This window comes from Myxine glutinosa, unplaced genomic scaffold, assembly GCF_964187855.1.
Source record: "Myxine glutinosa unplaced genomic scaffold, kmMyxGlut1.1 SCAFFOLD_667, whole genome shotgun sequence".
NCBI classification, from domain to species: domain Eukaryota; kingdom Metazoa; phylum Chordata; class Myxini; order Myxiniformes; family Myxinidae; genus Myxine; species Myxine glutinosa.
The window spans coordinates 72,501-85,053 of record NW_027616762.1 but is presented as its reverse complement, the minus strand read 5'-3'; the positions used below and the strand labels follow the sequence as shown (position 1 = coordinate 85,053).

Genomic DNA, 12,553 nt, shown 5'->3' with positions numbered 1-12,553 from the left:
ACTGTACGCAATGTTAACAGGAAGTTTAAGGCCATGGCACTGTAGCCAACCTCCGTCGACGTGGCCGCAAGAGAAAACTTCATCGAAGTTTGCAGCGAAGGATTGTTCGAATGGTGGAGAAAGCACCTGGTCAACTGCCAAACAGAGACAAGCTGACCTTCAGAAACAAGGTACGACAGTTTCAACTCGCCCCATCCGTAGCCAACTCTATGAAAGGAGGTTCTATTGTAGGAGACCCAGGCGGACCCCACTGCTGAGAGAGAAAGATAGGAAAGCCTGACTGGAGTTTGCCAAAACACACCTGAACAAGCCAAAATGCTTCTGGGAGAATATCCTGTGGACAGATGAGACCAAATTAGAGCTTTTTGGTAAAGCACATCATCTCTATGTTTACAGAAAACAAAATTACAAAATGAAGCCTTCAAAGAAAAGAATACCTTCCCTACAGTCAAACATGGAGGAGGTTCAGAGATGGTTTGGGGTTGCTGCACTGCCTCTGGCAATGGGTACCTTGAATGTGTACATGGCATCATGAAACCAGGAGATTACCAAGGCATATTGGAGCGCAATGTTCAACGCAGGGTCAGAAAGCTAGGTCTCCGTCGAAGGTCATGGGTCTTGCAGCAGGACAATGACCCCAAACACACTTCAAAAAGCACCCAGGAATGGTTCAAGACAAAACGCTGGACTTTTCTGAACTGGCCAGCAATGAGTCCAGATATAAATCCCATTGAACACCTGTGGAGAGATCTGAAAACATCAGTTGGGAGAAGGCACCCTTCACATTTGGGAGAACTGGAGCAGTTTACACAAGAACACAAGAAGAGTGGGCCAAACCGCCAGTAGAGAGGTGTAGGAAGTTCATTCATGGCTATAGGAAGTGCATGACTGCAGTTATTTTGTCCAAAGTCTGTGCTACCAAATATCAAGTCTCGGGTGTCAATGATTTTGTCAATGCCATTTCTTTTTATTTTCTGATTTAAAAGGATATATTAAGTTCTGAATCAAAAACAAAGGTTCTGTTATATTAACAGTGAAATAAGAATTGTGGAGACCAAATTCTTTTGTCAATTTCAACTTATTTTCTGAGAAAATTGTGAGCTATTTGAAAAAAGTGCAAGGGTGCCAATATTTTTGGCCACGACTGTATAGCTCAGATAAACCCCATTTCACCCCCTCTCCCTATCCGCAAATGAAGAAAATGTCAAGATGGATGAAAACATTTTTTTTTCCAAAACTTGATGGAATCAAAGGAAACACACCTTCAGGGTGTCCTGAGCAATACCTGAAAGTTTCAGCTTCCTCGGTCAAATCCTCTCAAAGGTGTAGATGAAACATGAATAGGACATACTTTCCCTCCATTATATAATATAGATAGTGTGTATTACTTTGTGTCGCCAATAGTTCAAGAAGCTGTTTTTTCAGGCCCCTTACCACAACTAGTCACCTAACAGTCTTTATGTGCTTGTTCATGTGGTGTCAAAACATTTGCCCATGACTTTTTGGCTTATCACTTTTTCTCACTCTTACAAGATCACTTTTACAAGTGAAGTAAAAAATTATTGCAGCTCAAAATACATTTTTAAATTACATTCAAATTAAATTTATTCAAAATGTGAATGAGCTTGCATTTCAAAAAGCATAACCATTTGTTGTTGCATTGTAACATAACCATTTGTATAACATAACATAACCATTGTAACATAACCATTTGTATAACATAACATAACCATTGTAACATAACCATTTGTTGTTGCATTGTAACATAACCATTTGTATAACATAACCATTGTAACATAACCATTTGAACATAACCATTTGTTGCAAAAGCATAACCATTTGAACATAACCATTTGTACATAACCATTTGTTGCAAAAGCATAACCATTTGAACATAACCATTTGAACATAACCATTTGAACATAACCATTTGTTGCAAAAGCATAACCATTTGAACATAACCATTTGAACATAACCATTTGTTGCAAAAGCATAACCATTTGAACATAACCATTTGAACATAACCATTTGTTGCAAAAGCATAACCATTTGAACATAACCATTGTAACATAACCATTTGTATAACATAACATAACCATTGTAACATAACCATTTGTTGTTGCATTGTAACATAACCATTTGTATAACATAACATAACCATTGTAACATAACCATTTGAACATAACCATTTGTTGCAAAAGCATAACCATTTGAACATAACCATTTGTACATAACCATTTGTTGCAAAAGCATAACCATTTGAACATAACCATTTGAACATAACCATTTGAACATAAACATTTGTTGCAAAAGCATAACCATTTGAACATAACCATTTGTATAACATGACATAACCATTGTAACATAACCATTTGAACATAACCATTTGTTGCAAAAGCATAACCATTGTAACATAACCATTTGAACATAACCATTTGTTGCAAAAGCATAACCATTTGAACATAACCATTTGAACATAACCATTTGTTGCAAAAGCATAACCATTTCACACACCATTTGTTGCAAAAGCATAACCATTTCACACACCATTTGTTGCAAAAGCATAACCATTTCACACACCATTTGTTGCAAAAGCATAACCATTTGAACATAACCATTTGTTGCAAAAGCATAACCATTTCACACACCATTTGTTGCAAAAGCATAACCATTTCACACACCATTTGTTGCAAAAGCATAACCATTTCACACACCATTTGTTGCAAAAGCATAACCATTTCACACACCATTTGTTGCAAAAGCATAACCATTTCACACACCATTTGTTGCAAAAGCATAACCATTTCACACACCATTTGTTGCAAAAGCATAACCATTTCACACACCATTTGTTGCAAAAGCATAACCATTTCACACACCATTTGTTGCAAAAGCATAACCATTTCACACACCATTTGTTGCAAAAGCATAACCATTTCACACACCATTTGTTGTTGGTGTGGTGACAACTTCGGAGTCTTTTTGCTGTTTATTTTGTATAAATATGGTGCCGTGGCAATATTTGGGATCTCATGCAGTCAATTCACATCCTGTGATTTTCAAACCCAATAGAGTGTTGAATACTCACCGAAAGCACAACATAGCAGTCACCTTCAAAAAACGTGCCATGGGACTTCAGTGGTACTTGAACCATCTTGAATTTCTGTTCAAGAACAGGGAAAGATTCACAAACGAGACATCAAAATGAAAATGTGGCTGGATCCTTCAAAAAGGTTTTACATGACATCCGTAACAAAATCCTATGTCACAACGAATATGGATCAAGAGGGAGATCATACAAAGATGTCATGAAGGACAAGGACATTCGGCATCGGATACACTGTTTGTGACACAAGGGTCATTCTGGTGAGAGTAGAACACCTGATTAAAATACAGATTTTTAAATATCCACTGCACAAATAATATGAGCTTGCAACTGATTAATCAAACGGAGCTATTTTCTCTCAACAATATTTCTCAAATTTAAATATTTCTTACTCAAATAATTTGATTTGGAGACTGCAATAGTCCTTTATGTTGTATTAATTAATCATGTCCTATTGGTTGAAGTGTCTGTCCCCAGATGACAAGTATGTTTACAACGTCACCACTCAAATTAAACAACTATTACGTGATGTAGAACGTTTTCCCACAGAGGCCACTATCATCAAGCTGCGCTGTCAACCTGAAATTCATTTTTGGGAAGTTTAACCTCCTCCTCAGTGAGGTACTGTACATATACACAGTGCATCACAAGGTGTGTGTGATTATATATGTATATAATATATGGGTAATCCCTGGAGATGGTGCGAAGCAGCCAAGCTGGGAGGGGCGTGGAGGTGGGAGGGAAGGAGTAACCTAGCTGGGAGTTAGGGGGGAGGTGGGAAGGAAGGAGCAACCAAGCTGGGAGTTAGGGGGGAGGTGGGAGGGAAGGAGCAACCAAGCTGGGAGTTAGGTGGGGAGGTGGGAGGGAAGGAGCAACCAAGCTGGGAGTTAGGTGGGGAGGTGGGAGGGAAGGAGTAACCTAGCTGGGAGTTAGGGGGGAGGTGGGAGGGAAGGAGCAACCAAGCTGGGAGTTAGGGGGGAGGTGGGAGGGAAGGAACAACCAAGCTGGGAGTTAGGTGGGGAGGTGGGAAGGAAGGAGTAACCAAGCTGGGAGTTAGGGGGGAGGTGGGAGGGAAGGAGCAACCAAGCTGGGAGTTAGCGGGGAGGTGGGAAGGAAGGAGTAACCAAGCTGGGAGTTAGGGGGGAGGTGGGAGGGAAGGAACAACCAAGCTGGGAGTTAGGGGGGAGGTGGGAGGGAAGGAGCAACCAAGCTGGGAGTTAGGTGGGGAGGTGGGATGGAAGGAGCAACCAAGCTGGGAGTTAGGTGGGGAGGTGGGAGGGAAGGAACAACCAAGCTGGGAGTTAGGGGGGAGGTGGGAGGGAAGGAGTAACCAAGCTGGGAGTTAGGGGGGAGGTGGGAGGGAAGGAGCAACCAAGCTGGGAGTTATGGGGGAGGTGGGAGGGAAGGAGTAACCAAGCTGGGAGTTAGGGGGGAGGTGGGAAGGAAGGAGTAACCAAGCTGGGAGTTAGGGGGGAGGTGGGAAGGAAGGAGTAACCAAGCTAGGAGTTAGGGGGGAGGTGGGAGGGAAGGAGTAACCAAACTGGGAGTTAGGGGGGTGGTGGGAGGGAAGGAGTAACCAAGCTGGGAGTTAGGGGGAGGTGGGAAGGAAGGAGTAACCAAGCTGGGAGTTAGGGGGGAGGTGGGAGGGAAGGAGCAACCAAGCTGGGAGTTAGGGGGGAGGTGGGAGGGAAGGAGTAACCAAGCTGGGAGTTAGGGGGGAGGTGGGAGGGAAGGAGCAACCAAGCTGGGAGTTAGGGGGGAGGTGGGAGGGAAGGAGTAACCAAACTGGGAGTTAGGGGGGAGGTGGGAAGGAAGGAGTAACCAAGCTGGGAGTTAGGGGGGAGGTGGGAGGGAAGGAGTAACCAAGCTGGGAGTTAGGGGGGAGGTGGGAAGGAAGGAGTAACCAAGCTGGGAGTTAGGGGGGAGGTGGGAAGGAAGGAGTAACCAAGCTGGGAGTTAGGGGGGAGGTGGGAGGGAAGGAGCAACCAAGCTGGGAGTTAGGGGGGAGGTGGGAGGGAAGGAGTAACCAAGCTGGGAGTTAGGGGGGAGGTGGGAAGGAAGGAGCAACCAAACTGGGAGTTAGGGGGGAGGTGGGAGGGAAGGAGTAACCAAGCTGGGAGTTAGGGGGGAGGTGGGAGGGAAGGAGTAACCAAGCTGGGAGTTAGGGGGGAGGTGGGAGGGAAGGAGCAACCAAGCTGGGAGTTAGGGGGGAGGTGGGAGGGAAGGAGCAACCAAGCTGGGAGTTAGGGGGGAGGTGGAAGGGAAGGAGTAACCAAGCTGGGAGTTAGGGGGGAGGTGGGAGGGAAGGAGCAACCAAGCTGGGAGTTAGGGGGGAGGTGGGAGGGAAGGAGCAACCAAGCTGGGAGTTAGGGGGAGGTGGGAGGGAAGGAGTAACCTAGCTGGGAGTTAGGGGGGAGGTGGGAGGGAAGGAGTAACCAAGCTGGGAGTTAGGTGGGGAGGTGGGAAGGAAGGAGTAACCAAGCTGGGAGTTAGGGGGGAGGTGGGAGGGAAGGAGCAACCAAGCTGGGAGTTAGAGGGGAGGTGGGAGGGAAGGAGCAACCAAGCTGGGAGTTAGGTGGGGAGGTGGGAGGGAAGGAGTAACCTAGCTGGGAGTTAGGGGGGAGGTGGGAGGGAAGGAGCAACCAAGCTGGGAGTTAGGTGGGGAAGTGGGAGGGAAGGAGTAACCTAGCTGGGAGTTAGGGGGGAGGTGGGAGGGAAGGAGTAACCAAGCTGGGAGTTAGGGGGGAGGTGGGAGGGAAGGAGCAACCAAGCTGGGAGTTAGGTGGGGAGGTGGGAGGGAAGGAGTAACCTAGCTGGGAGTTAGGGGGGAGGTGGGAGGGAAGGAGCAACCAAGCTGGGAGTTAGGGGGGAGGTGGGAGGGAAGGAGCAACCAAGCTGGGAGTTAGGGGGGAGGTGGGAGGGAAGGAGTAACCAAGCTGGGAGTTAGGGGGGAGGTGGGAGGGAAGGAGCAACCAAGCTGGGAGTTAGGGGGGAGGTGGGAGGGAAGGAGCAACCAAGCTGGGAGTTAGGGGGGAGGTGGGAAGGAAGGAGTAACCAAGCTGGGAGTTAGGGGGGAGGTGGGAAGGAAGGAGCAACCAAGCTGGGAGTTAGGGGGGAGGTGGGAGGGAAGGAGCAACCAAGCTGGGAGTTAGGTGGGGAGGTGGGAGGGAAGGAGCAACCAAGCTGGGAGTTAGGTGGGGAGGTGGGAGGGAAGGAGTAACCTAGCTGGGAGTTAGGGGGGAGGTGGGAGGGAAGGAGCAACCAAGCTGGGAGTTAGGGGGGAGGTGGGAGGGAAGGAGCAACCAAGCTGGGAGTTAGGGGGGAGGTGGGAGGGAAGGAGTAACCAACCTGGGAGTTAGGGGGGAGGTGGGAGGGAAGGAGCAACCAAGCTGGGAGTTAGGGGGGAGGTGGGAGGGAAGGAGTAACCTAGCTGGGAGTTAGGGGGGAGGTGGGAGGGAAGGAGTAACCAACCTGGGAGTTAGGGGGGAGGTGGGAAGGAAGGAGCAACCAAGCTGGGAGTTAGGGGGGAGGTGGGAGGGAAGGAGTAACCTAGCTGGAGGGGGGGAGGGGCGGGGGTGGGAGGGAGTGTTCGTGCCATGTACTGTATTTCTTCTGAAGTAGTATAACCGATTTATCAACTACCAGTACTACTAAATCCTTGATAAACCGTCAGTCGAATGGTCAAGCAAACCCTACCAATCTGCAGTGAACATGCGACCGGCATTTGCATCTTCATTAACACCTCCATTGTCGCCATGTTCCTCTGAATCGCTCGCACAAGGCTTAAAACGATAATGCTCCACAATTACCTCGAAAGCGTTTCCATCACAAATTTTGCTTCCAATAGTTTATTCAAAATCTCACTGATCAGTTTCAACATACTGAGAACCTTCAGAGTTGCTAATCACGATGGAATCAGTATCAAAATCCGAGTTCGACATACACTGTTTCTCTATGTAAACCTCCATTTGGATCAAGGTGAGTTCATAGTGTGACGTCACTGGCGAAATCAAAAATCGACACTTTTTAGAGCTTTTTGGCACTTTTTGATTTGCAACCAAAAACTCAAATTGTTTTCCCTTCAAATTAGACCGTGATTAATGATTTTCATTGTTTTTCAGGTAAAAAAAACAAAAAATGCGTTTGGGTTCCCCTTTATAGAATGGACATTATTTTGGGTCAACTGGAAGTTATGGCATTATCGTTGATAGGGTCTGCTTGGGCCCTGGCCTTTAGGTCTCTTTAATGCCCTTGATCAAGTAGGGAACAAAAATTTGCTATAAGTCACAACGTTCTTTTTTTCAGTCGAGACGTTGCGACACACAATTTTGAGTCGTGGGTCGTGGAGGGATTGCTTGCATCACATGGAGATGATTTCTCAAATCAAGATTTATTGCACCTGGAACCACACTGAGCTGATGAAACTTCCTGTTGAAACATCACCCCCAGCAAATGTTAACTACAAAATGAATGTCAGAGGCTTTTCAGCTTCGCTTTCCAAATCCAAAAATGGATTCGCTTTAAGTGGCGCTTTCCAGGAACACAACCTCTGTGTTAAGTGGGGCCGAAGTGCATTTCCTACCTCAATCCTCCAAATGTGTAGGCCGGCCTCATGGCCCATCCGTATGCCATCCAAATTCAGTTCTGGCATCGTGAGAGTTTCTGCAGCACAAAAATGGTGCATGCTGGTACACTTTACTGCAGGTACTTGGCACAGATAATACATAAAACAATAACAGATAATAACAGATATACAGATAATACATGGGAGAAATTTAATACGCCATAGTTGCACAAGTTTCTTAGAAGTACTTGCTTTTTAATCATGTTTCAGAGGACACTGAAGAATAAATCCATGCTAAATCAGGATCCTCCTCCATCACCACCACCACCACCATCACGACCACCACCACTACAGTTTACTGGCCTTAATTATTAACACACCCTCTTGTGGAATCAAACAGGAACATGTTTGGTAGCAGTCTTTCACAAACCGGCTGACTAGGCCTGATGTTCAAATGAAGGCGGGAGGAATTTGAAATTTGGCGAGGACAACAGCCACACCATCATGGGTCGGGATATGCTTAATCATTGATCACATAATAATCGTTTCTTTTTTTCCTTTTTTTTCTTTTTTTTGTATACAAGATCGAGGCTCGTGAAGGAGCTAACATTAATCACACAAAAAGTCAAACCGACACATAAAACACAAAAAACAAGCATTCTGAGTATTGCGCTGCAATACATGTCCCCTACCGGCAGTCTGTCGTCCGGAAAACTGTTGGGGAAATTACCAAGGGTTATTCACCCACAGGTTCTGAATCGTTCCCAATCGCTAATTACCTCAGGATGGGCTCACCTGTGATTCACACTCAGGACATCGATTTATACACCTTGCAGGCAGGTCAGCAGAAGCACGAGAAAATAAGTTGTTGATAAAGAACCTTTCGAGTCGCTAAATATCAGTAATTTATTATATTTCCGGTTCACGATCAATGATCGATGTATATATATTTGTTGCTCGGCTTGGCTCCGCCCCTCCGGAAAGCGCGCGATGTGTCGCGCTGTTGACGTTCGCGAGACGAGGCTGAGGGCGCGTGGTGCGGCTTGAGGAGAACTCCAGAATAAACAAGAGATATCCATTTTTAAAATATTTTCGTTTCATTAACGATATCTGCCAAACCACGTGCCCTATCGCAAATTCCAAAATGACATTTTAGTAGATTGACATGCTGAACAGATCTGTGAAGTTTCCCCTCGATTGGATCAAAAATGAGGGAGGGGCTCGGTTTTAAAGGTTCATGCTTTAAAATGTCATAACTCTGAAACCATGTGACGCATGACGTCATGCTCGCTGACCTTTTTGTTCATCATGGGTATGCGATTCTGCCTGCAAAGTTTGGCCTCGATCTGTTCAGCCGTTGCAGAGAAAAAGGGGTTTTCGTGTTTTCATGAAAAACAATATGGCGGCCGAACCACGTGACCTGTGACGTCATAATTACTATTAAAATATTCTACAGACCGAGTCCCCCCTATGGTGAAAATTTGATCTCAATCGGTCCAATTATTGCAGAGAAAATCTTTTTTAAAGGAAATTAAAACTTAAAATGGCACTGAGTTAAGGATCATCAGAATTAACAGAATTCCCAAAGTTCAAAGTGCCATAACTTTGTCAAAAATGATCGAAACGTCGTGAAGTTCGAACTTGACCTGTAACTTATCATGAGGAAACCATGTGCCAAGTTTGAAATCATGAGCATTAAGCGTTTAGAAAAAAAGTCCGGAAAACTGTTCTTTGCGTGACAGACTGACGGACTGAGGGACGGCGTGCAAACCTATAGTCCCCTCCGGTGTACACCGGTAGGGGACTATTTAGGGGAGCGGTAGACAAGATGGGGAGAGAGGGGGAAGGACAAAAACACAACATTTGAGAGCAGGGACATCAGGAGAAATGTGGGAGGGGGAGGGCTTGGGGGGAGGTGGGAGAGGTATAAAACATATGAACACTGCAAGGACTTCCAGGAAAGAAGTTGGAATTTCAAAAAAAAAAAATTGTTGTTGCCATTTCTCAGTTATGGAGGTTTGAAGTAGGTTTGACAGTAATATTTTCAAATATTTTTAAAGAGCTGACCATGCTACTTTTAAGAGAGGGTTACCAACACAGACACGATGGAGGTGTGGAAGTCCTTCAGGACTTCCTTATGATTGGGAATTAATAATGTCCTTGGGAGTGAGTGACTCATAGCCAAATTGCTTGTTTGAAGCTTTTGTCTCAGCATGAGGTCACAACATATGTTAGTTATTACCAGTATTAAATGTATTAGCACAAGCATGAAGTAATTTAATTGTGGTATTAGATACAGTATACATCATTTTACGTATAGAAAGATATCGTCTACCATCTCCACTGTTTGTGTCGAAAACCACCATCCATTAAAACACCTTTTTAAATTTCCTTTCATTTGCACATCTGTTATTGATGGCCCTTTCATGTGACCTGTTAGGCCATCAGGCACAAGTTTGAGTAGGGAATTGCAGTAGTTTGATCCCAACCGAGGTGGAGGAGTGTCGATCACGAATGAGGTGGAGGAGTTGTTGATCCCAGACCAATAGCAGCCAAGAGGGGACGGGTTAAATGCAGCATGGCGGAGGATGGGGGCAGATCCTATTAAGGCGGGTACAACAAGCGAGGGAGGAGAGAAACCCAAAACCTCGCCTGGTGGAGCTGCGGGGTTTTGCCCACCTTAACGGCCCTCCCTCTAGAGCTGAGCTCTTCGCCACGCCCCATCCAGCCCATTTTTCTGCACCTATGGACCACAAGCCTTGTGGCCTCGCACCTCTGCTGTGCAGCATCTTGCTGCAACTCATCTTGCACCTTCGGACCACCTGTTGAGTGGCACTGACGCCACGCAGTTGGACCACGTGACAAGTGGCCCTGCTGGCAAATAAAAACAAAAGTGTGTGCTATTGTGTGCCAAGTATGAAGATGTGAAGACTAAGATGGCCCTGATGTTTCACATGGCCTATATGCCGGTCAGGGCCAGCCGGTTTTGTTAGCCGCACACACAAGACAAGAAGATGCAATCAGCAAGTGCTTCGATTTCTTTCCTCCAATTCTTTTCCTCAAAGTGCAGGTCCTGGGTCGTAGTATTGTAAATAAAGGTTAAGTTCTGTGCTTGTACATATAAGAATGTGCCCACCAGCTATGTGTTTAGTCAGAAAATTCCAAAAATACACAGATAGTTGTGGGTGTGAGTCTGATAGGATAGCTGCTCAACGCATTAGGAGGGACATATCTAGTGCAAAGAATGTCGCACACATGGATTAGAGTAAATGTTAGGGGAATCCCACCTGTGTCACATTAAAAGTAAAAGTAAAATTGAGTGCCAGACTCTACCGGTCGTTCCAACTGGGGTCGACTCGGGACGAGTCTGGTCAGAGAGGGGGGTCGTGTTATGGTTTTTGAAATAAAGGCAACCCCCCTTTTAGTTCGTTGCACCACAACATGTAGCCTCGCTTTAGCCAGTTATTTCTTATTAAATGTGAAGTATAGTCTCCTTCCCAGTGTTTGTATGCGTTGAGACAGGTAAGTAAGGGTAGGCCTCATTGGGCCTGGAATGCCATGTGCTGGGCCTAGGACAAGTCGAGGAGGCCCAAGGGAGGAGCCGGAGGGAGTGGCTGGTAAGCAGCAACAGCCAATGGGAGCTAAAGGGGAGTGGCCAACAACGGCGGCCAATGGGAGCTAAAGGGGAGTGGCCAGCAACGGCGGCCAGTGGAGGCCCTTGGAACATTCTGGTGGGACTCCGGTGGGATATAAGCCCCGCCCCGGACCCCCGAGCAAGTTTAGGTATAAGCTCTCAGCGCTCTCTCCAGCCAAGGTCTCTGAGCAAGAAGCTCTCAGCGCTCTCTCTCTCTCGCCAAGGTCTCTGAGCAAGAAGCTCTCAGTGCGCTCTCTCTAGTCAAGGTCTCTGAGCAAGAAGCTCTCAGCGCTCTCTCTAGCCCAGGACTCTGAACGAGAAACGCTCTCTGCTGCCCTGTTCTCCCTGGCTTTCTCTCTCGTTTGCCATCGCTCTCTTGGGAAACGCTCTCGCAGGATGATCTCTCTCGTGGCCCTGTGCTCTAATGATCTCCCTGTCTGGACGCCCTGTATGTGCGCTTCGCCTCGCTGACTTCGGGACACGCTGGGCGGATTCCCATACGTGCATGACTGGAGGCCGACATCCTTGCCGCGAACATCCTCGAGGGACAAGCCCAACGGGCCGTCCGGGGCGAACTGCACTGAGCGGCCGCGCTTTGAGCGCGTCCTCTTCTTCCTCCCTTTCCTCGTGAGTCAGAAGGCCCTTGTCTGGGGAACGTAAGTTAAGAACGGTTAAGTTCTCTCCTGTGTCTCTTCTCCCCCACTTTTGTACATTTGTGAATAAACCTGTGTTTCGCTTCCAACTTGGCCGTTTACGTCTTTTCACCATTGGCCTCGCATTGCACGAGATAAAACCGCTCGATCGGGTTCATAGTAACTAACGGCACGAGTCACGTGACACGCAAACTGCTCGGGCGTATCAGACCAGCGTGACTCGTGTGAGATTCAGCCCCCGTCCTCATGGGGGCGTGTGTATCGAAGATACGCGGGTTATTGACCGGAAACCCTTCCACGCGCTCGCTGCGGGTTTGGCGGCTGGAATTGCTCCACAATCCGCCCCCCATGAGTAAAGTGGGTAGTGGCCTCGTGGACTCGAAGCGCGAGGGGGAAAAGGGCTCAACTCCCCCTTAGTACGCCGACGGGCTCGATCTCCGCAACAATATTTTGGGTGGGTAATCCTGGGATCTCCTGGAGTAAAATAGGGTATATTGTTTTTCCAATTTCAGCTTTGCCTCCAGTATTTTCAGGTTTGGAGTCCCGCATAACGTCATTTTCCTGGGTGCCGCACAAACGACTGCACCGATCGCTGC

General features: G+C 46.9%; 1 protein-coding gene across 3 annotated transcripts in view; it reads right to left on the bottom strand.

The window, feature by feature from the left end:
- Positions 1 to 12,553, bottom strand: part of LOC137431521 (villin-1) — a 148,650-nt gene that overhangs the window by 90,299 nt on the left and 45,798 nt on the right. For all 3 annotated transcript variants that reach the window (XM_078768891.1, XM_068122908.2, XM_068122910.2), the window contains 2 exons: positions 7,689 to 7,768; positions 3,089 to 3,163 (listed from right to left, as the gene is read on the bottom strand). In XM_078768891.1, the coding sequence (XP_078625017.1) occupies positions 3,089 to 3,163; positions 7,689 to 7,757 (144 nt within the window). In that variant the 5' untranslated portion in view covers positions 7,758 to 7,768. The remainder of the gene's footprint in view (positions 1 to 3,088; positions 3,164 to 7,688; positions 7,769 to 12,553) is intronic.